At 38.9% G+C, this 27,797-nt stretch overlaps 2 protein-coding genes, 1 long non-coding RNA gene and 1 pseudogene across 5 annotated transcripts; 3 read left to right on the top strand and 1 right to left on the bottom strand.

The window, feature by feature from the left end:
- Positions 1 to 133: 133 nt before the first annotated feature.
- On the top strand, positions 134 to 8,107 carry LOC121908309 (annotated as a pseudogene).
- Positions 7,842 to 18,386, top strand: LOC121908595 (caytaxin-like). The gene is made up of 13 exons (XM_042428750.1): positions 7,842 to 8,256; positions 10,370 to 10,476; positions 11,861 to 11,919; positions 12,003 to 12,230; positions 12,936 to 13,094; positions 13,702 to 13,804; positions 14,156 to 14,287; positions 14,438 to 14,524; positions 15,098 to 15,196; positions 15,577 to 15,612; positions 15,706 to 15,753; positions 16,142 to 16,188; positions 17,390 to 18,386. Exons 2-12 carry the CDS (start codon positions 10,400 to 10,402, stop codon positions 16,179 to 16,181), a joined length of 1,068 nt encoding a protein of 355 aa, XP_042284684.1. The 5' UTR covers positions 7,842 to 8,256; positions 10,370 to 10,399; the 3' UTR covers positions 16,182 to 16,188; positions 17,390 to 18,386.
- LOC121908597 lies at positions 12,135 to 27,238 on the bottom strand. The gene is made up of 6 exons (XR_006099271.1): positions 27,188 to 27,238; positions 26,737 to 26,938; positions 14,475 to 14,600; positions 14,211 to 14,266; positions 12,925 to 13,072; positions 12,135 to 12,217 (listed from the first exon to the last, which is right to left on the bottom strand). It is a non-coding gene; the product is annotated as an uncharacterized LOC121908597 (long non-coding RNA).
- Positions 20,594 to 23,336, top strand: LOC121908596 (nicotinamide riboside kinase 2-like). 3 transcript variants are annotated; one of them, XM_042428752.1, is made up of 8 exons: positions 20,594 to 20,760; positions 20,866 to 20,956; positions 21,818 to 21,866; positions 22,066 to 22,231; positions 22,349 to 22,420; positions 22,521 to 22,627; positions 22,801 to 22,886; positions 23,010 to 23,336. In XM_042428752.1, the coding sequence occupies exons 1-7, from the start codon at positions 20,735 to 20,737 to the stop codon at positions 22,884 to 22,886; spliced, it is 597 nt and encodes a 198-aa protein (XP_042284686.1). In that variant the 5' UTR covers positions 20,594 to 20,734; the 3' UTR covers positions 23,010 to 23,336. The 3 variants fall into 3 exon arrangements, with proteins under 3 accessions (XP_042284686.1, XP_042284685.1, XP_042284687.1); XM_042428751.1 differs by having other exon boundaries at positions 23,007 to 23,336; XM_042428753.1 differs by lacking the exons at positions 20,594 to 20,760; positions 21,818 to 21,866 and having other exon boundaries at positions 20,869 to 20,956; positions 23,007 to 23,336.
- Positions 27,239 to 27,797: the final 559 nt, after the last annotated feature.

Below are 27,797 nucleotides of genomic sequence, written 5' to 3'. Positions count from 1 at the left end.
AGAGCCGGGTTCTGCTTGAGGTTTCTACCCGTTAAAGGGGAGTTTTTCCTTACCGCTGTCGCCAAGTGCTGCTGGGGGAATTGTTGGGTCTCTGTAAATTAAAGAGTACGGTCTTGACCTGCTCTATGTGAAAAGTGCCTTGAGATGACTTTTGTTGTGATATGGCGCTATATAAATAAAAATTGATTGATTGATTGATTTATACTGCTAATATTTAGTAGAACCGTCTTTGACAAGAATTAACAGCCTTGAGTCTATGCAGAAGGGATGAGAGAGACTGTCAACATGGATTGGCATTGTAGTCCGGTACCTATGATGGAAATAGAGCCAGTCACAGTCCCAGTATTGTCATCCCATTTGGTAGGCTCATGAAAGACTGGTAGAGAACTGGCTGGTTTGGGAGATGCGACTATTGGTTTCTACTTTTGTCTTTGTCTCTGGGTGTGAAGAATATTCATGTGTCATAAGTAACGACTGGTAAAAATTACTTTAGAACATGTTTTGTGCAGTGACTAACATTTATTTTTAAATTGTGATGGATGTTGTGTTTGTGCACTGGCTGTCACTCGGGCAAACACAAAGAAAGCATAGGCGCATAAAAACCAACCTGCAGCTGGACTAATGCACTGTGTTCAAGTGAACTTCCAGAAAACAAACCCAAAATTGCTGATACTGGCCAAAAACCTGCTCAATGGGAGGCACTGGAAAGGTGTTCTCTGATTGGTGCGCTTCATCCAGTCGAATGCTATATCCCGCCCGCTGGGCCAGAGGGAACACTTTTCTTTTTTTCAAATTAATGTGCAAATTTTCATTTGATGTGGCTTTAAACTGTGATATGATTCAAAATCCTGTGCAAAACCCCATTTTGCATTTTTTATTTTCAAGCTGACACAGAGTCTGCTAATTTAAAGAAGTACATTTAACATTTATTATAATTATGGCAGGGTTATACTTTGCAGTCAACAGAAAATTACTAGTCAATGGAGGTATCCTTTTAATCTTGACAGTAATGATGCATTTCCAAACATGCACATTAGATATTTGAATCTTAATTGACTTAAATTGCACATTGTGTGCACATAAATGGAAATTGAAATCTCAGTTTGCTTGAATTAAAGCTGCATTTCTAGACTTTCAGGGACATGACCAACCAAGAGGAAAAGGTGAAGCCAGAATAAGTGATATGTACACAATTCCTTCTGAATGAACTTATACATAAATTCCTCAGCAACAAACTATGTTCTAGCACTTATAATATAGCATTTAACAGTACTTGATACTTCCTCTATTCTGAAACCAAAGCAGTTGCATATGACTTAAGGGAAAGGCACAGACACAAAGTTGACGATTGATATAGTAGAGACAATGTTTTGTAAAACTTGTCAAATAGCCAAGAGGAAAATGACCAAACTTTCATGCTTGCCAACCTTTTCATCTTAACTGTGGTAACTGGAGATCATACTTTAAGGCCGTTCATTGAATACCATCTGAAAGGGGATTATATACAGGTGAGAAAAAATGGAATCATCTCTCATAATACTTTATATTTACATCTACTGACGTGTTGTTATGTAATATTATTGATTTGTCACTTTTAAGGTCTTTATATTTTTACCATGTGTGGATTTTACATGAACCTGTTTTAATGCCCTTTTCTCTTGCAATTTTTCTTAATTCCAGCATTAGATCAAAACACTTACTTCATGTCTATTTTTCTGCGGCCTATAAAAGAAATGCTGCCCAGCTCCAACGACCTGTCCGAGTTGGACTCAGTAAAGGTAACAGAACCACAGGAAAAGCAGACATACTGCAAATGTACTAAGTCCTCAGGTCATTTATCTTCATCCCAGAGTCGATCTAATATTATGGCTTTTGTTTTTCTCACTACGGCTGCTGTTGCATTAGGTAAGTGGTTTTCAAACACATTGCACTTTATTCTCCAATGAAGAATGAAAATGTGCTTTCCAACTGCCACGAAACAACAGTAACATTGTAAAGTCCAAATTGCAACTCGCTGATTTGATTTTTTTTTAACTTGCTAATTTGCTGACTTGCTGACCTGTGTTTATTTGTCTATAAGGGTCGGCCTGAGTTTCGCTTTGCGACACAGAGGTGTGACAGCCAGAGATAATAAATATTTAAGCTTTCCTGGAGAGCTGCTGATGAGAATCCTGCAGATGTTGGTGCTTCCCCTCATCATTTCCATTGTGATTACAGGTTAGATCCACACTTTTGTAAATCTGGAAATCAAGTTAATCAAAGTCAGTGGTTTGATGCACATTACACATGGTAATAGCTTCCAGATTATAATCTTAATTTTTTAGACACACTACAGTAGTAGCTGTTGTACTGTAGTATGGCCAAGTCTTAAGACTAATGAAAGAAAAAGTAAATCTGACAGCATAGAGCTCAGTCTTAAAAGCTCAGTTTTAAATGTCCTAAAATTTCCACCAGACATAAAAAATATTTTCCTTCCGGCACCACAGTAGACACTTTTTTTTCATCCATTGAGAAGCTTTGTTTATTTTTTCCCCAGATAAGATTTTATGTTTCTACTGTTACTGAAAATGCCTTTAATTCTTCACATGTACTTTTCAATTAGTATGCGGTAAAATAGTTGATTATTTTGCTTTTTACATAATGAAACAATTATGAAACATCTGATGTGTATTAGTAATATTTTGTTTAGTTTACCTAGTAGACAAGGTTTTTAACATGAAGCTTTCATCTCAGTTTTAATTTTATAAGTACATTGTTCAAGTAGAGAATAATAAAATGTTTACAGGTTTTCTCTGAAAATGTTTATGTATTTAGGGCCTCTACAAACATTCCAAATGTTTTATACAGGTCAAAATGTGCCTATGTACATGTGGTAATTATTAATTTGTATACTTAAAATAAAGCGAGAATGTGTGCACGTACAGAACTTAAACACCAATAGCAATTGCTGTACTAATTAATCATGAGGTTTAGATTCACCTTTTTAATTTCAGGCTTGTCATCTGTGGACAGGAAGACTTATGGGAAAATTGGGTTCAGGGCCTTCAGGTACTGCATGGTCACCACACTTATCGCTGCATTCACTGGTGTTGTCGTAACTGTTCTTATCCAGCCAGGGAAATCATCCAGATATACAGCAGTGACCTCTGGTGGTAATGCAGAGGCTGTGCACACTGTGGATGCTTTTCTGTATCTAATCAGGTATGTATCAAACTCTTCTCAAGAAAACTATACAGGAAATGTTCTCAACATAATTTAGAGGTTTAATGATGCATTAGGGCACTCAGAAGATGTGTTTTTGACTTACAGAAACATGATCCCTTTAAATCTGGTAGAAGCTTGTTTCAGAAAGGTAAGATCTGCTTTGCCTGCTTTGGTTGGCTCACCAACCATTAACATTTGATTCTACTTCCTGTCCAGTATAAAACTGTTTATTCCCTGAGTGGTTCAATCTGACTGAATCAAAAGAGATCAGTGAGATTTTTTTTAATGTTTTTATGTCTTCCTGCGATGGGAACCACTTGTTTGTGTCCCTTATGTTGCGATGATTCTGTCACAGTGTTTCTATCGTCTGACCAATCTTCACTATCATTGTTTTTGTCATTATTATTACAATATTTACAATATTATTATTCATCAATACACAATTTATTCTAACTGCTTTATTAGGACCCCTATAGATGACACAGTGCCGACACCAGGCACCTCAGATGGGGTCAATATTTTGGGTTTATTGGTCTTCTGCATTGCCTTTGGCCTCATCCTGGGCAGTATGGAAAATGAGGGAAAACCTCTGAGGGACTTCTTAGACTGCTTGAATAAAACTACCATGCAACCGGCTAACATGGTCATCTGGTAAGAATGGGAAACAAACAAGAAGATAAACTGGTTGTTACTGTCATTATTATTGTAACTCTCTGAGTCAATACTGTCTTTAACGCACCAGTTCATCTGCATTTTGTTTTACGTGTTGTATGTAATTGCTTTTAATTTTCTGTTATCGCTGTTATCTGTCCAGGGATGAGGGAATATTAGTAGCCATATCATTAAAGAGCTAATCAAAGGCTGCATGCTCCTAGTCTTTGTGATAAGGTTTTGGATAAACTATGAAATATATATTGTCCCAGTGTTTGCTATCCATGAAGTATCCAACTGAGGTCAGTTGCTTGAGATTTCTTGCAGAGGTGATAATCTATATGCACTGCTCACTATGTTAGCTCTCTATCACTCATTCTGGGAAATCTTGCAAGAGCATTGTGTGGTCAGATATGATGATTTCCTCTGCTCTATCTCACCTCTCTACCACAGGTATTCTCCAGTGGGAATCCTTTTCCTGCTGGCAGGACAAATTTTGAAGATGAGAGACCCTGGAGAGAGATTGGTCATGAAGTTGCAATGTATACTCTGTCAGTGATCACTGGCCTGCTGATCCACAGCTTCTTCACCCTTCCCCTCATCTATTTCGTTGTCACACGTAAAAAATCCCTTCAAGTTCATGGTTGGTCTGCTCCAGGCTCTCACCACTGCCTTTGGGACTTCATCCAGGTGAGCCAAGGTCTTAATTTTAAACATAACGCATTACAAACACATTCGGAATGGCAGAGTGTCAGTGTCCTTTAAATACATTATGGGTTTCTTTCATAGTTCTGCGATCCTTCCTGTAACCTTCCACTGTATGAAGGAGGTTCACAGCATGGACAAACAAGTGACATGCTTCATGCTGCCAATAGGAGCCACAATGAACATGGATGGTGCAGCACTCTATGAAGCTGTAGCTGCTTTATTCATAGTCCAGGTTAATAATATGGAGTTTAACTGGGTCAAATCATTGTTCTCAGGTACGATTAAATTTATTTCAGATTTTAGCTATGTAAAGAAAGTTCTGTAAGTTTTACTAAGCCTTAATCTTTGTTATATTTGCTTATAACTTTAACCTTGATTGGTGTCTGTGTGCTTTAGGGAAAATACCTCTAAGCTCAGGAAGCTGTTAGGTCCCAGTGTGAAGTACAGTGATGATCACACACTGTTACACTATTTTTATAAACACAAGCAGAGGCCTCGAGGACCAGTTCCCATAGTTTTGAGTGGTCTCCTTCTCATTGGTTGAACTTGTACATGCAGATTTTCAGTGTTTGAATCCACAAACATGATTGGTAAACTATTAACGGCTTATATCTTATATTGCATTAGATAACCATCGCTGTTGCTTTTGTTCAGTTTTATTGTCACAGCTGCAAGTACCGGTGCGGCAGGCATCCTGCAGGCTGGCATGGTATCCATGGTGATTGTGTTGTCATCAGCTGGACTGCCCACAGAAGACATATCAATGCTCATGATTGTTGATTGGATTCTGTAAGTGCCTGCATGTATGATCTTGTACTTTTCTCTTTCTGAGAAACAATCTATGCAACATTACATCAGACATTAAGAGTGAGGATATATTTTAGCCACAGTAGCAGCATAGCTCTAGTGATGGACTGTTGGTCTGTTGGTACACCACTTTGGTCCAGACAAAAGGTGTTCCAGTTTTGTCTAACTTTGACTAATCCAGAATAATGGTATTGATTTGCCCTCTAACATAACATCCTTAAAGTACCTGTACATGTTGACAGCATTCTTAAACTTTTATTGTTGTGGTCAAGTCAATTATATGTTTGTCGACAGGGATCGTTTGATGACTGCCACCTATGTGCTGGGTGACTGTATCAGTGTGGGTGTGGTGCAGCATCTGTCCAAACATGACCTGCAGAGCTCCGCTCCTGCTGAGGAATGCTTGGAGGAAGAAAGCTCAGCTCCCATGAGATTTGACCGTGTGTCATTGGCTTAGACTCGTGTTTCGAATTTTTACAAAGACTATCAAAAGATCTGTATGAGAAACCCAATAAGTTACAGATACTAGTGGAACAGACCATAAGAAAGGGGATTATCAGGATGAGTGACAAATGTTTAGGCAGAGATATAATCTAAAGGATCAGGTAGGCACAACCAAAAATACACTCATTGCTACAAGACAAGTTGCATACTAGTTTAGATGAAATCATTAAAAGCATACAATTGTGGTGCTCTAGAGGTTAGATATAAAAAGTTAAATATAAAAATTTGACATAATTAATAGGCTATATGCCTTCAGAATTTTGGAAAAAGCTATATATTATATATTGCATTTTTTATTTATTATTTTTTAATTAATTAATTTATTTATTTATTTAATTTAAGTCAGTTTTTACCACTTTATTTAGTGTTTAGATTTGTTTTTGGTCTGATTAAGCAGAATGGTTACATGACATGAAAAATTATTTCTTACTAAAGGCACATCATAGTCTTTGATAGATTGTGACTGATGCAATTTGCCACATTTTCATTAAGCCTTATGATAAGTAAGTGTTTCTATTTTTTGAAAATTATTTCTGTAACACAGTTAATAACATCAACTCTCATGCTCTCTAATTTTATTCCTGCAATTCATAATGTTAAAGTTACTATGCTAAATATAGTAAATTATAACAGGCTTTACATAAGGGTAATCAAGAGATCAGTCCAACCCTGTATTTTAAATGACAACTATCTAACAGTGCACTATTTCATCCCGTTGTAGCACTGCAGATGCGTCTTTCACAGTAATCACTCTACCACCATCTGGTGGGAGGAAAGTCAACATGCCAAAAATATCTATATATATCAGTGACCCAGTTACTCATGGGCTTTGCATGTAAATACATATAGAACTGTTAAATATTTTATGGTACTGCACCAGTAAACACAATGTGCGCCTGTAACTGGCAGTGTTTTATGTTTTCTCTGAAAAAAAAACACTACAGGAAGGTACAGAAAGGACAACAGCACTGAAATATAAATTTCACCCTATTGGCTATTAAAAAGGACGTTTTCAGAGAAAGTTAAGACAAAATTTAAAGCTAGGCAAGCTTTTCATGGAAATAAAACCTTTAATTAAAAAAAACAATAACTTCTTTGCCTGTTTATTATAATAACAAATGAATGCAATGTTGGTATGTTCTTACTCACCTAAAGTTAAATACTTAATATTCAGGGTGTGTAGTGCTCAAAATCTGTGAGCAAACAAATGCTTTCACCAACAAGTCTGGGCATATTGAGGTATTTCAGTGCTGTGCAAAGTAGCGTTATTAATAGAAAACTGTAAACACACCCGAAATGCAGCCAGTAGCAGAAGAATAGAAAACCGTGGCTGCTCCCACTGGGCGATGAGTGCAATGCCAGAGAGATGCCACTCTGTGTTCACTGACATTGCCCAGAGCTCAGTGCAGCTGTGAGGACAGAGCAAGAGAAAGAGAGGGAGGGGGGAAGGAGGGGAGTGGGGGGAGGGAGGAGAGAAAAGGGGAGTAAGCATCACAGCCAGCGAACAAGTGAAAGGAGGGGAATTCATGTGGAGGAGGGGTTTCATTAAGAGTGAGAGAGCTTAAAAAGGATGGTGAGAAAAAGCAAGAAAGCGAGAGAGACTGTATGTGTGTGTGTGTGAGAGAGAGAGAGAGAGAGAGAGAAAGATGCTGTTGCCAGGGAACAACGGTGAATTAGAAACGTCCATGTTTTCAAGCTCGCAGGAGGACAAAAACATGTTCAATCATGGATGCAAAATGGACTGAACGTGACAGGAAGGAAAACAGCTGATCCTGACTCGGGGCATTGCACTCAGCCAAAAGAAAATCAAAGAGAAGGAAGGCAGGTTTGATTACATAACTATCACAACACAGCTCCGATGCGAGTGACGTCATCACAGCAGGATTAGAGGCTGGGGTGGGGGCTTTAGTGTTGGTGGAGGGAGGAGGAGGAGGGTAGAGGGGAGGGGGGGATTCAGCAGAGACAAGCAGAGGTAAATGGGAGGAAGAGAGATAGAGAGTGCTCATCATGAGACGAGCTGAAAGCGCAGGCTGAGGATTATCTTTTGTCCAAAAAGCAGCATGGGATCTGACAGAGGAGACTGAAAAGATGAGAGCAGGATGGTGTTTGCTGTGTGATGATGACCCTGACTCTCCTAACCGTTCTCCCCTTTACAGGAGGACTCGATTTCTCTCTCAGCCTCCATTAGAAGCATCGACAAACAGCAGGAGTGGTCCAACAGCACCTCTCCTGAGCACACAAGTGTCCCACCTGCAGACGTAAACAGTAATGAACCTCACTCTGCTCGAGCGGCTTTAAGGAGGAAGGGGAAAGAGGAGCATCTGAAAGCAAAACAGAGAAGCTTTCAAAACAGTGACGAGGAAATCTCCTTAATTACAGTATGTGAGTAACCTGCTTTTACATGAACCGTGGTGTTTTCTGATCACAGCTGGATAAAGTGCTTTTTTTTTTACACAGAATGTTATTCACAGAGGGCACACACTTAATCAATGCTCCATTTCATTCTGCTAATATGTGTGATTCAAATTAGCGAGACAGTGTCTGTTTTCATTTGTCAGATAAGGAAAGGGCGGCAGTCGTGACTGAATAGCTGCTCACACACTTATTAGCCCTGAAAACCTATGAGTAATGGGATCCTACTGTACACGAAACACACTATATGCTGCCAATTTATGTGTTTCTTCTTCTGCTCTTCTCACTGGTTCAAAGAGGACACCTGGCAGGTTGTCTGGTCCCCGTCAATCAAATCTGTTCAAGCCTTAACCACACCGTACTAATAAAGCAGATTACAGTTTTTGAGTGTCAAACTCTTAATAAAATAATATGTAAAGATGTTTTTGATGTTGATTGATGCTTATTTAATCATGATTATTTAATGTCAAAGAGATTTGAAGCCAAGTTTTCAGAGGCTTTTTCCATCATTGCCTGTAGATTGCAATCAGACAAGTTGAGGAAGGCTCCACTCATCTTGTCTCTGTTGCCTTTTATCATCCGTCACCCTATTGATACTTATCTTCAAGCTGCGAGCCATGTAAATGATTTAACAGGTCAGAGGAGGAGTATTAGTATAACATTTCACTTACAAATTTTACTCATGTTAGAGGAAAAGTACTTGTCAAGAATATAATTTTATTATTAAAGCGTTATTCAGCATTTGCATACGTTTTATTTCCATCTCTGAGACAGAAGATTACGTTTTGGTGCACTGAGCACAGTCAATAGCTCTCGAGATAGTGTTTGGAAAATAAAGGCTGCCCTGCCATCTGGACTCAAATCCCTACCGAGCACGTGCTGCTGCAACATTACTTTGTGTCCATCAATCAGCGGTTGACTGTATGAGCAGTTTAACCCGGGTAAGAGACATCTGCACACGCATCTGAACAATCCACACGCACTGATCTGCTGTTTCCGTGTGAATTTCCCTGTTTTTTTCCTCAGCTTGTCACACCCCTCTTAGCTGTGAAAATGATCAATCCGTTTCAGGAGGCTTTTTTTTAAATCTGAGTGTGAGAACAAAGGAAGGCGACTTGAAGTATAATTTACCCTGAAGGTGGCTTTTAAGGAATTCCCCCATCAAGCTCACATCAAACACCACAACTTCTTCGTGGGACTGATAAACAGACTTTCCTCCACCATTTAGAATCCAATCACAACAGCACAAGCATCATGTAGCCTGAAGGCCTTTTAGCCCACTTTTTTTTCCTTCATATGGGCTCTGATGTGTCTCACTATAGCTCATCAGTGCCATGCCAGTGGACAAATGGACTTTGGTAACGTCTGCTGCAGCATGATCAATGGCTGGGACAGTGATGTAGGAAGGACACTCCTCCCCCTACCCCCCCAACCCCACATACACATTTCTGACACAAGACTCACACATGATGTTTATTCTGTGCGTGACTGATCCTTATATGACAGCCTGCAATAACTGACCTAAACACGAGACGCTGCGTATGTAAAGCTTTACGTCATATAGCAAGAAAAGGACAGGCGGTGCTGGATGGACACTTCTGTCATTTCTGACTTGGTTATGTAAAATATGGAAGTACAGGTCAGTCTCTGCTCTAAAGTGGCAGATATTATTTGCTTGTATCACCCTCAGGGGTTAGGGTTAGCATGATGAGCAATGTGGTGTTTTATTTTTGTCTCTTCGCCCAGAGATGCAGAGGAAGAAAATCAAATGGGACTTAGTTTTGCCAGTTTTTTTACTTACACTGACTTCACTGCATGTGGGTTGTAGAAATTGCAAATTTTGCAATTTTTTGGCTGCATTTTTGATATTTTTCATGTAAGTCAGAAGGATAAAAGTTGCAGATTTGACAGAACTTATTGTTGGATTCTTCACATGAGCATTTCTGCTCTCAAGAACACTTAATCACAATTAAGTTTTGTTAAAACTCTTATACACTATATAAGATATATACATATCTTTTAACAGTGTTCATGGCATTGTATCCTGAATGATATTGTGTTTTTTCCTGTTTGTCAACCACAGAGAGCTGAATCCCGTCCTCCCTGGCTGAGGATGGGTACAGCAGAAGCCACTTTACGCATGGATAGCATGGAGGTTAAAGACGAGTGGCAGGACGAGGATTTCCCCAGGTATCCCTACATACGTATGAAAGCGAGAGTGTCTGTGGGTGTGCATTTTGTCTATTTCTTTGACAGCCTCTGAAATAATGGAAAGTCAGTCACGTGTGTTGAAAGCTGAGAGGCAGCAGGTGTGTTCTTTCCGTGATGCGGTCGTTATGTGATGCGTGATGAGGGTGTTGTCATGTCAGTGAGCAAAATAGCAGCTTGCACAGAGAGAAAAGACAGAAAGCAACACAATGAATAAATAGTTGGCCACCCACACTCTTTTACTGGCAAGACTCATTTCTAAAGCAGAAGAAATGTGCTTGACAAAAATGAGCAGAGGAAACAGATTATTCCAGGATGTCAATTCTATCCTCGACAGCTTTACATATGTTTTATTACATACAATAATGTCGTCCATCTCCTGCAAGTCATCTTGGTATTCACACGATATCCTGGTGGCTCAGATGGCTAAAGGACATACAAGGTTACTGCAATATGATGTCTTCAGATGCAGTTCAGAATCATTGGCACGTTTCATCTCTATCTCTGACTGTGAACTAGCTAACAAGGTCAGAAATATCTCAAAAAAATCAAATGTGGTGGAAGTATGTAAAATGCTGCTGGGAAATAAGGCAAAATTTCATGTCAAATTACATTTTTCTCCTGTATTTCACCTTGATCTCAACTTTGTATTGTTTCTTATGGCTGTTTCTTTATGTAATATGATAAACGTACCTTCAAGCAGTTATATTATAATATTGCTTTCACACTGCAAATTGTTTTTCTCTTCCCTACTGTTTAATCCACTCTTGAATATCTGTTGGAGCTGTTTTTTAACTTGCCTCTACAAAGCTACTGACAACATAATAACAGCAATTATCTCAGCAGCTCCATCAGCTAGTCCATACTTGTGGTGTTTTTAGGGTGTGTTAGTCTATGCTTGCATGTCTGCGTTAATGTCTGTGTCTTTCTTTCTGTCTGTGTGTCTGTATGAGTGCAATCTACTGTAATCTTGCTCTCCTCTCCCCAAGCGCTCAGGGTTCGTCTGTCTTATTATAATGTCAGAGGGGAGTTGAGAATTACTGGTGTTGCTTTCTCGAACAACACGTATTGTTTCCAAGGACACACTGTACTTATATCACAATAGAGCGTCTCCAAAAAAAAAGGCTAAGAGCAAAGAAACTGCTTCTCATATTTTTCTTTATAGTTTATTTTTGTTTTGCTTTTTTATCATAGGAGTTTATTTCAAATGCTTATAACTGGCAATTATAAAAAGACCAACACAATCATTAACTTGGTAGAAGAAGAAAAATAAGAGAAACTATAATTCCTCCAGAAGTCAATCTGTTTTCTAATTTGCACTGTTTCTATTATCACTGTATTTATACATAAATATATTTATCTTCAGGCCACTACCAGAAGATGGAGATGTTGATTCTTCATGTGGCCTCACTGACACCAGAACCAGTACGTGAAATAAATAAACAGCATTAAATATATATTGTTGTTACTATATACATTATCTAAACTTCCCTGACTTGCTTTTTTAGATCCCCCCAGCTCTCTGAATGTGGGAGAGTCCATGGCCCAGCGTAAACGCCGCACCCTGGTCGCCCCCGACATGAACCTGTCCCTGGATCAGAGCGAGGGGTCGGTGCTGTCTGATGACTTCCTGGAAACGCCCGACGACCTGGACATCAACGTGGATGACATCGAGACTCCGGATGAGACCGACTCGCTGGAGTTCATCAACAATGGCAACGAGCTGGAATGGGAAGGTCAGACAGAGGTCACATAATAATGATAATTTTAGAAACATTTAAATGTTCAGGATTAATGGAGACACTGAATTTTTTCAGGTCAAAGGATGCATGTTAAAGCAAATCACATTATCACAGAGCAAAGACAACCCTGTCTCAGACATCACATGTCATCTTCCTTTGGCTTTTAGTTACTGCTTTTCACTTTTCCAAATGAAAAGACACAGTGGATGCCCTCAGAAGTGCAGTCAAGCCAAAAGTCATTGGATGTTTACTTAATTCCCCAAAGTTTGCTCCCTTTAGGGTCTTTAATTCTTGTTTCCATCGTAGATCCAGTACAATAGTACTACTGACAACACTCATTTCCTTCCATAGAGTTGAATAAATACCTTTCTCACACAGTCCCAACCATTAGTATTCATTGCTGGACTTTTATAAATTAGATTTAAGCTTTTTTCCAAGTGTCTTTTCAAATCTAAGAATAATTATGTAAAGTTGAATTTTCACAACTTTTTAATTTGACAGTGTTTCCACGTTATGTAGTTTGTCTCAAGCCGTGAGTCACGTTGAAGTTTGATAGTGAACAGATATGAAAATCTTTAACTCCGTGACCCTGATCTATCTCATGTTGACCATATGATATCACGTCATAAATGTTAAGACAAGCAGAGAGGATGGTTAAACAGTCTGACCAACAACTTTCTGGTGTCACCTTGTTCCTAGATGACACTCCTGTGGCCTCCGCTAAACGTCTTCCAGGTGAAAGTGAGGAAGAGAGAGACTCATCCGGTCGTCTCTGGCGAACAGTGATCATCGGTGACCAGGAGCAACGGATTGACATGCAGGTCATCAGGCAGTACCTGAGGGTGGTCACACATGGAGGTAAGTTCAGGTCACAAATGCGTGTATGTTCTTTTATAAACATACCAGAGGGTTTATGTGCCTGCGTGCATATATGTATGTTAGGGTTCATTCAAAGTGGGTCATGAAAGATAAGTACTGTTAAGTTACAATGTATTTCCCCCAGAATATAATCATGTTGTCAGGGTGGAAAAGCCTCTGAAACAGCATTTAGACCTTCAAGGGATGTAAAGAGACATAAAGGCAAAAAGGCAGAGCAAAGCAAACTATTTATATGGTACATTTTATGCACAAGGGAAACTCATGTGCTTCATATTAAAAATACATGTTAGCATAATGGGATTAAGCCGCAACTACTGACTCAAAACAAGTACATACAGCGATTTAAATTAGCAGAATGCAGCACTTGTTGAAGCAAGACAACAGAAAATAGAAAAGCTGTAAAGCTGCTTTGAAAATAAATAAATCATAAGTGAGCAATTTATGAATAAATACAGTAATCTTTACAGATAGTTATTTTTTAGACCTCCATAGTCATATCAATATTGATTTTTGAGTAAAATGCCACTGCTCACATCATTGCTAATGTCACTGTCATCATGCTGAATGTGTCTCTCTCGTCTCTCAGGTTATTATGGTGAAGGTCTAAATGCCATCATCGTGTTTGCAGCCTGCCACCTTCCTGACAGCAGCTGTGAGGACTACACATACATCATGGAGAATCTCTTCCTGTAAGGGACTCTTTCACAGTTATTATGAATCTTTTTATGATATTATTCTTTTACTTTACTCTGTTTTCACTGTATAATTGATCAAAGAATATGACTGGAGATGATTTGCCCATGAAATGCACATGTCAAATCATGTTTGAAATGATCATTAACATTAAATGCTCAAAATGAAAGATGAATCATTTTAACAGCCCTCATTTTGGCTTCAAGAACTTTCCTTTGTAAAGCACATATCTGAACTGGATCCACTCCAAATCACCATTTGAACATAGGAATTCTGTGTAATTGATGCTTTAATCTCATATGCCGCCATATCATCAGAAGATCTGAGCTTGTTTGTTCTGTCATCAGGTACGTTGTGAGCAGCCTGGAGCTGCTGGTGGCTGAAGATTACATGATTGTTTACCTGAATGGAGCTACTCCTCGCAGGAAGATGCCCGGCATCAGCTGGCTGAAGAGATGCTACCAGATGATTGACAGGAAGTAAGACAGGAAAAAAAAACAAAAGTATTGTTTGGGCTAACATGATGAAACTGTGGTCAAGAATGTGAAACTATTGAGTCATGATGTTAAAAATGATGATTAGAAATATGACGGCATCTCAAATACTTTTGCTCTGAATGTCTACTGCAGACTGAGGAAGAATCTAAAGTGTCTCATCATTGCTCACCCAACATGGTTCATCCGGACGGTCCTGGCCATCTCAAGACCTTTCATCAGGTGAGGACATGTTTATAATCCATCAGTCTATCCCTGGAGCGATTTATTGGCTGAGAAACAACTTGTCTCAGCATATCTAAGAAACAGAGAGAAGAAAGAAGATGACTATGTCATGCCATAACACGCCTGTGTGTTTATTCAGACCGTGACAAAACATAAAAGTATTATAATTCGGCGCGTCCTGGTGGCCAAGACACTTAAAACGCTGACTGTGTAATTACAATGTCCATGGTTTTGGTCTTGTCTGAAACCTTTGTTGCATGTCATCCCCCTTCTCTCTCTCTCCCCTCACGTTCTGTCTCCTCTCTACTGTCGTCAAAAACGCACAAAAAATACTTTAGAAAAGAAAAAGTACAGTCACTCCGTAACTGTTGCAAACATCTGTCTCAGTTGTAATGTGTTGGCGTCTATCTCAGATGTCTTCACTGCTTGAGTCTCTTGTGCCTTTGCTGTTGTTTGCCTCTCGACTACGACCCTCCTATTAGCATCTGGACGTCTTTCTACTTCACATGTTTATTTGTATTGTTCTGTTTTTTACATATTTCATTTTTAAACCTTTGTTGTTCTCTGCAGTGTGAAGTTCATGGATAAGATCCGATACGTTCACACCCTGGAGGAACTCAGCCAGATCATCCCCATGGAGCATGTGCAGATCCCTGAGTGTGTGCTGCAGTAAGTACTCTCAACCACCAAGGGTCACTACTGAGACACTACATGTGTCTGTGAAAGCTGAACTAGTGTGTTGCATGCTTACAGTAACCATGAAAGAATGCTTATAGTACGGCAATCAAACCAAATCTGAGCCAAACAATCAAGATTTAGTAATGTGTAATTGTTTGCATGTATTTAAATGTATAGTTGTTGCTATTTATTTTAATGTACTTAGCTGAAACACTAGATGGTCAATATAGTGTGTAGTATACTGGCAGGGTAAATAATCTTTGGCTCATCTTCTACATATGATTTGTAATAGTGTACAGCAATATATCATTAGCTTCTTTTTACATCCGTGTGACACATCAGTCAAAGATTTCTATTCTGTTTTTTCTAAGGTATGATGACGAGAAGCTAAGAGCACAAAGGGAAAGGTGAGCAACGGATTTTAATGTGATTTCACATTAAAAAGGATTTTAAGTTCATGTTCTTGATGTAGTTTTGATATCTGTCTGTCTGACTTACAGACTTGAGCAAGAGCAGCAGCAGACCAACTCGACACTGCCTAAAGAAAGGTGAACTCATTTACATACAGTCTGAAGCCATTTCTGGATGAATTAAATGTTTTTTTCTGCTACAGAACGACAGCACTACAACATGGAAACTATTCAGACATTTTATTCTTTTATTTAAAACTGGTGGTGGTTACTATAAGTCTGAAAAAAATCACTTTCACTTACAGTTTCAGTTATTTAATTCCATCCATTAAGAGTCTGAAATAAGGCAGCTTCCTTCATTAATGTCAAGAAAATGTCATGCAAAAGGCTGAATAGTAAATCAACTTGTTTGAACAACTATTGCAGCCACTTGGATGTATTTTAGCAGCAGAATTATCAACATAACATGAGCTAGCAAAATATTTACATATTTACTTATGGCTTAACTCTAATCTGTCACGTCCAGGCCGAAGTCAATGATAGCAGAGGTGGGCAGTGACATCTGACATTAAGGTAAGTGTTCTCATTGACTTAACTGCCCCTCCATCGACTTTGCAGGCTGGTTTGTAATGTCAGCCCACTGTAACTAACCTCTGACATACATAGAAATGTTGTCTTTTGCGCACACACACATGCTTATGTCTGCAAAAGAGACACGATACAGTAAATCACTGAAATGCTGGACGATGGCCTGTTCGGAGTGTGGAGGGTCACCAACCGAAAGTCCAAAGGGTCAGCTCTCAGTTCAAGAGCTCCGAGATCCAATTTACAGTATCATATCGAGTCCAGTCAAACCAGAAAGAGTGATGGGTTGACTCAGATCTTAAAAGTCAAATTTTCTTTTAAAACAGTGAAAAATTGAAATCAAATCTGTAGTTTTAGAAAATAAATCAAACTTAAATACATCTCTGTTTATGGGTAGATGAAGGAAACTGAAGCACACCACTGTTTCTTTTATTCTATTTTTATTTCATTTTAATGAAATTGCAAATCGCATCAAAGTGTTAACTGTCAACTTCAAATGTCAACTTTTTGATTCCTCCTGGGCTCTGGTCCTTCTCTAAGGGCACCAGGCCAAAGGCTAAAGTACAAAATATGTTGCTGAAGATATACTGCAAAATATATTGACAACTGTAACTCATCAAGTGCAGCTTATTTCCACGTTTGCCAAGTCATGTTTCAGCTCAGACTGCATAACAGTCCAAAAAATGTTACCTGACCCTCAAACACTGTATTCCCCTTACCCCGTGTTACATAAAGCACAGCTGCGTACCCTGTCCTGAAATCAGAGGAAATACCCACCACAGCAGGCAGCAGCAGGCCGCAGCAAGTCGGGGTTAGTTAGGATGGGTTATTTTGGAAGTCCCCACCCCCCACCTCCGTGTGTGCTGTGCTACTGACCACTCCTATGAGCCTCCATATATCACCCGGAGGACTGGCCGACATCCCAGGAATGGACACAGACACCATCTCCTAACCAAATGCCAGGGGAGGAAGCAGGAGAAAAATATATAGGCAAACCTGATATGTGTCGTGTTTGACGGGGGAGAATAGTTCATGCGTACTGACATACAGCAGATCTTGAAATTGTATCAGGAACATTATATTTATGCAGGTGCAAAATGTCGATGAATCATTATCAAATTATCGTTCAGACTGTCAGGACCAAAGGTCAGACAGAGAGAGAACTTAACTTTCTGTATTTGCATTACAGAGCTTTGAATCAAAAGGCCTATGGGGAACATCCATTCATTAAAATGGGAGCCAGCCAAGACCATCGCTTGTTGCACTGGACTGACTGGATTACATGCAAGACAATCATTTCTCAAAACATTATTTTCAATAAAATACTTGCTTCAAACAACTGAAAGTTCATTTACACCAAAGCTTTACGAGTTACAAGCTAAATAAAATTATATCTGCTCCCTGCATGTCGACCTGAGCTCTAACCATAGCATGAATTCAACCATATGAATGAAATTGTGAGGACTTGGATGAACTCTCAAGCATCTCCCGACGGAGCCGGAAATGTCAGACGTTTGTTCATACTTGTAATATATTTTTGAGAAAGGTGTTTGCACAGATATTTGGTTTTGTTATGAACGTTATGGGTATCGTTTGGTTTCATGATCATTTACTGACAAATAACGTGCAATGATATTGTTCTTCTTAGACCTACAGTCGATGTTACTGATGCAAACGTGTGTTACAGTTTCAGGTTTTCCAGAGTTTGATATGCAGGTGGCATGCTTGTTTATATCCTTCTGTCTCTGTTACATTTGTTTTTGTCAGTTTTTAAGTCATTTGAAATGATGTTTTAAGAAATACTTTTACAAGAAGAAAGAAAATCATACATTGCTACAAATGAAATATATTTAAAGAGAGAGTCAAATTATTAAAAGTGTTATTTATGAAAATGTGCCATTTACTGTTTGTAAAAAAATAAATGAGTGAACTAAAACAAGCTTTTGTCATGTCGTGATTATACTCCCTGTATCCAACCTTGACTCCTGCAACACAACAAGCACAGCCTTACCCACGAACATCACAACTTATATTTTCATCTTTTTTATTGCCTCTAAATGTGTTCCAGTTTGGTCCAGAATGTTTGTGACATTTCCCGGTGAGTTATTAAAGGGCATCGTTTTGATTTATGAGAAGACCGTGTTGGCCAAGTTGGTTGATGTTCTTCATGTCACCTGACAGTCCTGTGCTGCTCTTCATAGGGATCATTCAGACCCCTCTTTATTTTTATATGCAAGGTTACTGTGTTCACAAGGTATAAGGACGATATATAACTGTATTGTCGCTGCCATCTGTGAGCAGCAGAAGAGATTTTTGCCTTTATCCTGCATGTTCTTTTACATTTTTACCATTAACTGAAGTCTACTATGCAAAATCAATCAGTCTAATCTGATTAATTGATTCAGCTATAAAAGAAAATTAAATTACATTACTTCATATGTCTCTTGACCTATAATAATATACAATTAATATTTCAACAATAAATGAAAAAACATGGTCTGTTTGCTGAACTTGTGTTTATGATTAATCGATATTGGCATCGGCAACAATGCGATGAAACAGAAACTACATTTAGTGAAAAACACTTATTTGCTTTCTTTCTGAGACTTCGATGACAATGTTGACGCCACTCTGAAGTCTGTGCGCTCAGTACGAAGCTAGAGCTAGCAGGTGATTAGCTTAGCTTAGCAAACTGCAACTAGAGGGAAACCGTTAACCGTGCTCCCTCCAAAGTTCAAAAATACACCTACAGCACCTCTAAAGCTCATTAATGACATATTTTGTTTAATCTTATGACAGTTTGGGGTTTTACAAGGATTTATGTGCTATAACTACTTCTTGACGAACAACAACCGCGCACAGAGTCTTGTCGTCACCATCATGTCTTCAAGAAGCAGTCACACTATGTAACACCCTCTAAAACCACAAATTGTTTTTACGGTTCAGTTTTTTTACGGCTAAAACACATAATTGTGTTAATTAGTGAGCTTTTGGGATTTTTTGAACTTCGAACAGACCCTTGCTAGCTGTCTGTACCACAGACTCCAGTCTTTATGCTATGCTAGGCTAACCACCTTCAGACATGAGACTGATAACGATCTTCTCATCTTGGACTCGGCATGAAAGCAAACAAGTGCATTTCCCAAACTCAGTCAAACTATTCCTTTTTATCCTTGAAGTGTAGGTCATTTTACATTTGGTTTAGCCTCATTCTAACTGTAAAAATAATATATATAACAAAATAGTCACCTAAAGGTCTGTCTGTCCTCTCAGTCTACAGAAGGAAAAAGTATGTGCACCACATGCCTCACACAGTGGACCACATGGCTTGGTGCGTATGTCGGAGCAGAGCCATATGGGACAGTTTTGTAACCCCCAATCTTTTTTCCCTTTCTTTTTTTAACCATATACTGTATATAACATTTTCTGTTTACTAACATCTGACTACTACAATACATCAAGGCTCTGCCAGTTATTTCAATGTAAGAGATGAAAAAATATTATCATCACATGGTGCCAGCAGTGAAACATGACACCATGTGCTCCGATAGCTGGAACTCAAAGTTCACCTCTCTCACACTTACACTTAAAGAGATAAGACCAGTTGTAAATTAATTTCTTCAAATACTCCACAAACAAAAGGTTAGACTACCGCACACAGAGGCGTGTAATAACTGAGGCTGATAAGCAGTGTACTGTAAGTTCAAAGAGATAGACCTGTGCTATAGTTACTCGAGACCCTCTGGTCACATGGCTGGTGGACATGTACTCCAGCTGGTTGCATCAGAAATATGCGTGACACAGCAGGCTGACACACAAAAGCCGACTAAATATAGTGCTTCTGGTCTTCACCCACCCAGAGCTGTCTAAGCATGGAAAAGTTTCCCTCGAAAAACCCAAATAACGAGGTTTTACTCTGTGCTGTGACAGATGTTTCAGAAACAGGACGTGATTTATTTACTCTGGCATGTATTACAGTAAATTAAAATTATTGTATGCTTAGCACTTGCCTCCTATATATACAGTGCCAATACTCCCTTAGGATGAATTTAATCTCCACTTAAAGTACATGTCTGAGTATTTGAAACCAAACTGATCATCACCAGTCTAAATGGGCTTCCTGCTTGAATTTCTCTACTATCTTCTAAGCACTCTGTTAGGTGTGTGGTATTTGTCAGGTATTTGGTTGGCCAGTGTTCACAGGCTCCCTCACAGCAGGTGGAAAATTTGGGGTCTACTTTCATGTAAATGTGACGCTCCTAAGTCCTCCTCCCATTGGTGTTGTGTGTTGTAAAGTGGTGGCTTATTGGCTGCAGGAAAAAGAAGCTGATTGGTTTGAGAGGCTGTGACGCTGCAGCCAAATCCTTTATATGCCCGGCAGGGAGATTGTCTATCAATGAAGTAGTAAAAGGGGGGAACATCTGTGGCAGAAGAGAAGGAAAGGTTTTGAGCCTTTGAGTGAGCGTTTGCTTTGGTTGGGTTCCCTTCTTTTATTTACCGAATTCAAGAGTTGACCAATATCTAAAATAAGAAAATGAAGTTAATAATTGGCATTGGAGGGTAAGTATTGTTTATTGTATTTTCCTATGTGTCTATAAATGAAAATTTGCCAAAACTTAGAGTGTAAATCATATTTGCGTGGCATGAAATTCATCTTAATTTCAGAGTGACCAACGGTGGGAAGACCACTTTGACAAATAGGCTACTAAAGACATTACCCAACTGTTGTGTGGTGCATCAGGATGATTTTTTCAAGGTAAGAAAAATTAAAGTCACCATTTTTATAAGCTTTGAGGTTTGTATATTAAATTTAAAGCTACAATACATATGATTTGAATGCATTAATGCTAAGTTAATAAAAGTATTACTTATAATATGTTCTTGACTACATTTTATGCTCAGAAATAACCCGCCAGTCTGACCTGCAGATGTCCTGTCATCGCAGTAGCCTAGTAATACATCTGGCTGATTGTCTCCTGGACAGCCAATGAAAGGGTTGAGCGTCCCCACTTAAAGTCAGACTTTGTCCAAACATGTTGCAAGTTCTGCAACTAACTTATTTGCAACCTGACTGTTAATATTATTAACCTCATTTGGCATAAAAGAAGCCATTTTATTTCTACCACATCCATCGTCTATTCGTGTTGCATTCAGGGTCAGCAAAGGTTGATTGACCACCACTCATGTTTTTTAAAACATCAGTGACTTGATGTCACTTTTTTATCTTATCTCATATGTCATGCTACTATAGCAAGACAAGGGTGTCGTTTAAGGCCGCGTTACTAAGAAAAAAAATCTAAATCGCAAGTTCCAAATCGCAAGAGTCCGAGGCTCTCGAGAAATAAACATGCTAGAAGTTCCATCCCTAAAAGCATCCTTCTTTTCGTCAAAGTGAGGCAACAGCGAGCGTTATCACCCAAAGACCTTAAGAAGAGAAAAGCGCTGTCCTATCGCAATTGCAACATTGAGAAAAAATAATTTTTAAAGCGCACCAAAAAAAATTTCACCGTGTGCTACTTTTGGTGGAGACGAGTCCCTGACTTGTCCTGTCCAGGTGTGATCAGCTCCGACTGATTACTAGGTTGCAGCAATGTTTTATTGGTGACTGTTATTTCAGAAACCCGATCAAATAGAAGTCGGGGAGGACGGCTTTAGACAGTGGGATGGTAAGAATGGATTTCCCTTAGGAAAACCATGCAGTAATGTACTTTTTCTTTCCTGCACATTTCTGTAGTTTGGTAACAAATCAATGCTACAGACATTCACTAACCGTGACTAATGTGTGTTCAAGCACATTGGTGAGGACTGTCGTTTGCATGTGTGGTGAAGCCCGCTGTTCTTTCTTTCCTCCTTGTTCTTTATCAGTGATCACGGCTCTGGACATGGAGGCTATGGTCAACACTGTGAAAGGCTGGCAAGAGAACCCGGTCAAGTTTGCCCGCTCCCATGGCATCAGCCTGGCACCTGAATCCGACTCGGAGAATGGGATCCATTTTCTCATCGTGGAGGGATTCCTCATCTATAACTACAAGTGGGTCTCTTGCCGATATCAGCTTCACTTCTGGCCTCGTTTTCTATAAAATTGAAGCTACGGGCCTCTTGAACACTAAATCTTTTCACTAATCAGAGCCTTGCCTCCCCTCTGCAGGCCTCTTCTTGACGTCTATGACAAATGTTTCTACATTTCCGTTCCTTATGAGGAGTGCAAAAGGAGGAGAAGGTAACAGCCTTGTGGAGTAATGCTGACAGATTGCACTTGAGTGACACAGTATTACAGGTGTTGGCTATATATATGACTTGATTGATTATGTGTCTTGCAGTACAAGGACATACACAGTCCCCGATCCCCCCGGCCTCTTCGACGGCCATGTCTGGCCCATGTACTTGAAACACAGGAAAGAGATGGAGAGCAAATGCGACAGAATAGGTATGTTAAGATAATTCCTCACATCTGGAACTAAATATCAACGATCCCTCATGTTTCTGCACTGCTCTGACTCCCTATTTCCAACCTTACTGACTAAAGCCAAACAAAATATTCCCCTCTTTTCACTTTATAAATGAATCTCATTCGCAACTGATTTGTCTCTTTCTGCACAGAGTACCTTGACGGGATGACATCAAAGGAAGACATGTACAACAAAGTATATGAAAGCATTCAGAACTCCCTGCTGAACAACTTATAGGTAAATAAACTTTTAGACATTGATTAGCTTGAACATTATCTAAGTCAGATGATTCATCGCTGTTTTCGTCAGTGTGAGTAACTGCTCTTCTTCTCTCTCTCTCTCTCTCTCTCTCTACAGCAGGACGGGGATGACAGAGGACTTGTGTATAGACTTGTAAATATAATTTTGAGTAAATGTGCAACATCAATTCTGTACTTCTAGCCTATATGATTTCTGATTTGTAAATAGTTAATCATGTAACTTATTAAGAACTAACGGCAGAAGCGTTGTGTTTTGTATAATCCTGTGTAACTTTTTTTTCTAAAAGATAAGCCACCTCTGGATTACCCAGTGTTGAACATCAGGGACAGATCTAAACTCTGATCTTGTTGTATTATACATCAAAGTGAAATACCCACTGGGAGGAAGGATTTTTGTCTCACAACATAAAGAAATGACTGAATCCACTTTAAGTCTCCTGTTTTTATTCCTGACTCACTTCAAACAAACCCGTATAGTTCCCATAAAAGTCCTGTTCTGACTCATAAACCTCACGTTTGACAGCTCAAACATTTACATATATTGAGGATGACTGATAACATCCTGCAGCTCTTGAATGAGCCTCGTTATAGCCCAGATTAGATTTAGTGTCATAGTGAAAGCGGCTGGTTGGCTAATCATTTCCTCGAAAAGACAATTCCCTCGAACAGGCTATTGTAGTCACAGGAAGGGAAAGTACAAAAGTACAAATACAATGATTTTACTGCCACCATTACTACAGCTACATTGTTTTACTGCATTTACAACTGTCTTTATTAATTTTATATTATAGCTTGATTATCTGGTTTTGTACATCTTGCTCTTCTATGCAGGTAGTTTGGTTGTTTGACAACGAATGTTTCTTGTTTTCATGTCACTCTTGAAAAAGAGATCTTGACCTCAATGAGACTATCTGATTAAATGAAGTTTCTAAAGAGTTGCCATTTTAAAGATCTGGATACACAAATGTGAAATGATGTTGTAGCATCTATGCCTTTAAATATGACCACTGTTTTTGCTTTTGTTATATAAAATTGGAAAAATAATTATTTTACCTATATCTTAAATATGAAAGAAATTACATAAATATTGACTCTTTAGAGATCCTGAATGAATTTATTTTAGGCTTTGTGAGAATGATTAAACTAAACTCATAACACTGGGTAGAAATACTAAGAAAGAAAATCTGTAGAAGCACTTGAAAGTAATTATGGGATATTTAATGAAGCCTTCTTTTCATTTGCTCCCTGAACAAGGAGCTCAGAGTCCGCTACAGAATATATTGTCTTGCTCAAGGACACGTCAGCCATGATAATACTACAGCCCTTACAACACCTGAAGTTTCTTTATTCTTGCCTGTAGCCATGTGGAGTAAAGGACACTTTTATTTTATTTTATTTTATTTTATTTTATTTTATTTTAATTAAGACATGTAGTGAAAGTGGCGTGCTCTCTACCCTCAGCTAACACTATCTGCACAGAAAGGAGGGGAAACATGAGCAGTATATTTCACATTTATTGATATTTCAATATCAAAAACCCAGTGAGTTATATAGTAACTTTGAAGGTTGTATTTTCTATCTGCTGCTGACTGTACAACATCATTTTGAAGCAGAAAACTTGTGTCTGACGGGAAGTAATGACTAGGATATGAGGATTTATACCCAAAGCATAAAATAATGGATTCACCACCTATCAGAAAACACATCCATAAGACTTGCTGAATCTCTCCTTTTTCTTCTTCTGACCACAGATCACTTCACACTGTACATTAATTTGAGAAAAGACCAGCCGGCTCTGACCCTGGCAGAGCAGTGCAGGGTGTGTATGTGGGGGTGGTGGGGAGGGGGGGTTTCAGGGTCTTGTGATACGTTTCTGGGAGTCTTTGCATGCCAGCAGTTGGCCTGGAGTAGAGGGGAGCTGGTCTGTCAGTTTATATTTAGGCTAAGTGCCTGAGGTGTCAGGGGAATATATTTAACGACTGTACAGCCAATTACTGATTACCACACACCCACTCCGCTGGTCTGACTCGAGTCGGGCCAGTCCCAACGCACCACCACGGGGGCGGGTAAGGTGAGAACCTTGTTGGGTGGCATTTGCTCCCACGTCACCCGCTGCCATGACGACCTGCAAAGTGCAGGTTCTCTATGTTTGGTCTGAGAGGCAGGGACACAGGAGATGAGCAGCTGTCATATGCTCCGCAGACCCCCCCCTGTGTGAGTCAGTGAGGACCCCTGAGGCAGTGAACAGTTGTGGTTTTGCCACTTAATAGCAGGAATATTTACAGCTGCCTTCCTGCGTCAGACATATGTGAACAAGTGAATTCATTTCTGTTATAAAAGAACAGGTTGGCCTTGTGTTCGTCATTGATTTTAGTTTTTTAAAGACCATGAAGTGATTTGCTAAGTGGCACTTAGTGGTTTCACAATGACTTAAAACCCATAACAGAAAAAAATGGCATCTGGTGCTTTTAAGCCCATCAGAGGAAACATATCTTTATTTATTTTATTACTCTACTACTCTAATCCTAAAGCTCAACCTAAAAAGTATCAAATAATTGAAATGTAATGCTTCAATAATGATGAAGAAAAGAAGAGCAAGCCTCCACCAAAGTAATGTCACTTATTTCAATTGATTTTTCACAACTCCTCTGCCAGTATAAGTTGATGTCTTATATTAATATTAATGTTTCTACTGTGCAGTGATGTTTTTCCACAAGTTATGTGGCTCAGTTTGTCAGTTATTCTCCACGTTTATATTGAACATAAATATTTTCCCAGAAGCAGGATGATCATGCAATAATAGTGTGTTCACCAACTGAGGAGCAGATACACCGCTTAACCAACGTAAAAAAAGTCTAAATATACAACACACATTTAGCACTATATGAACAATTTTAAAACTGCTAATTGTAGTCCAGCACTGAACTGATACTATACTGATCTATTCCTAGGTTTCTTTCCATTTATTCTGCATCTACAGGTGCTTTGATGTTTTTTTTATGCTTTTTGTCTTGTAATATCAACCCTCTGGCTTATTTACATTACACTGATGTTAATTAATGTGTGCTTTCACTGATAAATGAATAAATACAGTGAAATTCATTCATAAAAATTCATGGTAAAATAAAAAACAAAATAAAAACAACCTATGATTCAGATTGGGTCAGGTCATGTTAACCAGTGTGAACAAACTATATATAAGTTTGACCTATCGAGTCCTAGTGTCCACTTAAGGAATAAAAAAGAGAAATAAAATTAAACTTGTTGCCCTGGCGCCTTTTGCTTGTGTTTTTGATTTAGTTGATTTAGTGCTCTATAAACTTTAATGATAGATAAATATATCTAAGACATATTAAAACAGTGGTAGCCAACAACCACTTATATCATAACCCTTGAGGCCAAAGTAATCCCTCAAAAAGCAGATTTTTAAGCTTGAGATCAAACTGTATAAACATTTAACATTAAAAGAGTTTGAAGAGCTCACATATTAAGAGCTAATTTGTCACATGTTGATACCAAAACATGAAGAAATGCCAGCATGTTGCTCAAAGCTGAAACGTGAGGAGAGCTGACCACGCTGATTCTGACATCAAAGATAAGCAAGACATGTGTCACAAGAAACCCGATGGTCTGAGATGACCTATATATCTGATCAGGCATTTCTATTTTAACTTGTGTTCGACTGCAAAACCAGCGTACTTTTATTTAAGAGGTTACAGTTTTTACTTTCAGGAGGACCCAAAGGTCCACATAATGGGGGGGATTTACCCACAAACAGATGTTAATAATTTTCATGTATTTCAAACATTGTTTCATCAGTGTCTCACCTGTATTGTCTTCCCCATGATCTGTGGTAAACCCTCTGGATCTATCATTTAGGTGTATACTCCTCAGAATGGCAGTGTGAGGCCTCAGGGGGAAGACCACAGGTATATTCCTTGTGGGAGAGTTTCTTGTGGTAAAACCATTTTAAGACCATCATCTTCGTTAAATCTCACAAGAAGCAAAGCTGTGAGCAGCCCTGGAAACCTAGATTCATGGGATAAGATATATTCAAAGCGTAAAAGAATTAGTCTTTCACACGGGGAACGTCTGCTGCTGCTGCTGCTGCTGCTGCTGCTGCTGCTGTAGGCGTACCATGAAAACAACCAGAAACTGTTTCTTTTATTTCCAAACACTCCTAATTTACAGCACAGATTAGTTTTTGTGGCAACATTATGTTGTGATTTGTTTACTTTCAGGCACACAAGAAAGACTCAATTCAACGTCAATACTTACTGGCTACATTTTGTGGGTTACATGTCCTGCTCGGGAGGTCTTGTGCCAAACCAGTGCCGAGGATCTGTCTCTCTTATAAATCTGGACTGCAGGGCGGTCCCAGACTTTGGAACAGGGAAAAGGTCTCTTTTGCTATGAATAGCTTCACCATCTTGATGCCCTATTTGGCCGAAGAAACGCACACCACAGCGCTTCATCTGAGAGGTGATGAATACTGAGCTGTGTGTGACTGTACATCACTGTGTGTGTATTTGTGACCCACATCAAGCAGCTGAGCAGAATATTTAAAAATATAAATAATAGTCTCATGAGGGTGCTGCTCACAGTGTGTTTATGACTATGTTAATCTATATCTTGTCGCCATTAATTTATAATATTAAGAGTTTCAATGTGTCATACATAAAGTATTCATGTTTGTGGGGCTCTATAATGACTTCACAGCAACTTTATAGGTCACAGCTTGTAAAGTGTTGTTTAGTACTAAGAACTGACTGTAAAGCTATTTTCAGTGGCTCCATTTATAGTGTTATATTTATTATATATAGTACTGGGAAAAGGTTTAAGGCAATTTAGATGTTTACATTCTTATCCATGATGCAATACCATGAGG

The sequence above is a fragment of the Thunnus maccoyii genome, chromosome 12, assembly GCF_910596095.1.
Source record: "Thunnus maccoyii chromosome 12, fThuMac1.1, whole genome shotgun sequence".
Lineage (NCBI taxonomy): Eukaryota > Metazoa > Chordata > Actinopteri > Scombriformes > Scombridae > Thunnus > Thunnus maccoyii.
The sequence above is the reverse complement of the archived record's forward strand: the minus strand, read 5'-3'. Positions and strand labels throughout refer to the sequence as shown.

Excerpts from the sequence above, each read along its gene's own strand:
- LOC121908595 (XM_042428750.1), top strand. The coding sequence starts at position 10,400 with ATGGGTACAGCAGAAGCCACTTTACGCATGGATAGCATGGAGGTTAAA. Across the intron at positions 13,805-14,155 it reads ATCATGGAGAATCTCTTCCT|GTACGTTGTGAGCAGCCTGG; the intron begins GTAAGGGACTCT and ends TTCTGTCATCAG. Across the intron at positions 14,288-14,437 it reads TACCAGATGATTGACAGGAA|ACTGAGGAAGAATCTAAAGT; the intron begins GTAAGACAGGAA and ends TGTCTACTGCAG.
- LOC121908596 (XM_042428752.1), top strand. The coding sequence starts at position 20,735 with ATGAAGTTAATAATTGGCATTGGAGG. Across the intron at positions 21,867-22,065 it reads CGGCTTTAGACAGTGGGATG|TGATCACGGCTCTGGACATG; the intron begins GTAAGAATGGAT and ends GTTCTTTATCAG. Across the intron at positions 22,628-22,800 it reads GAGCAAATGCGACAGAATAG|AGTACCTTGACGGGATGACA; the intron begins GTATGTTAAGAT and ends CTTTCTGCACAG.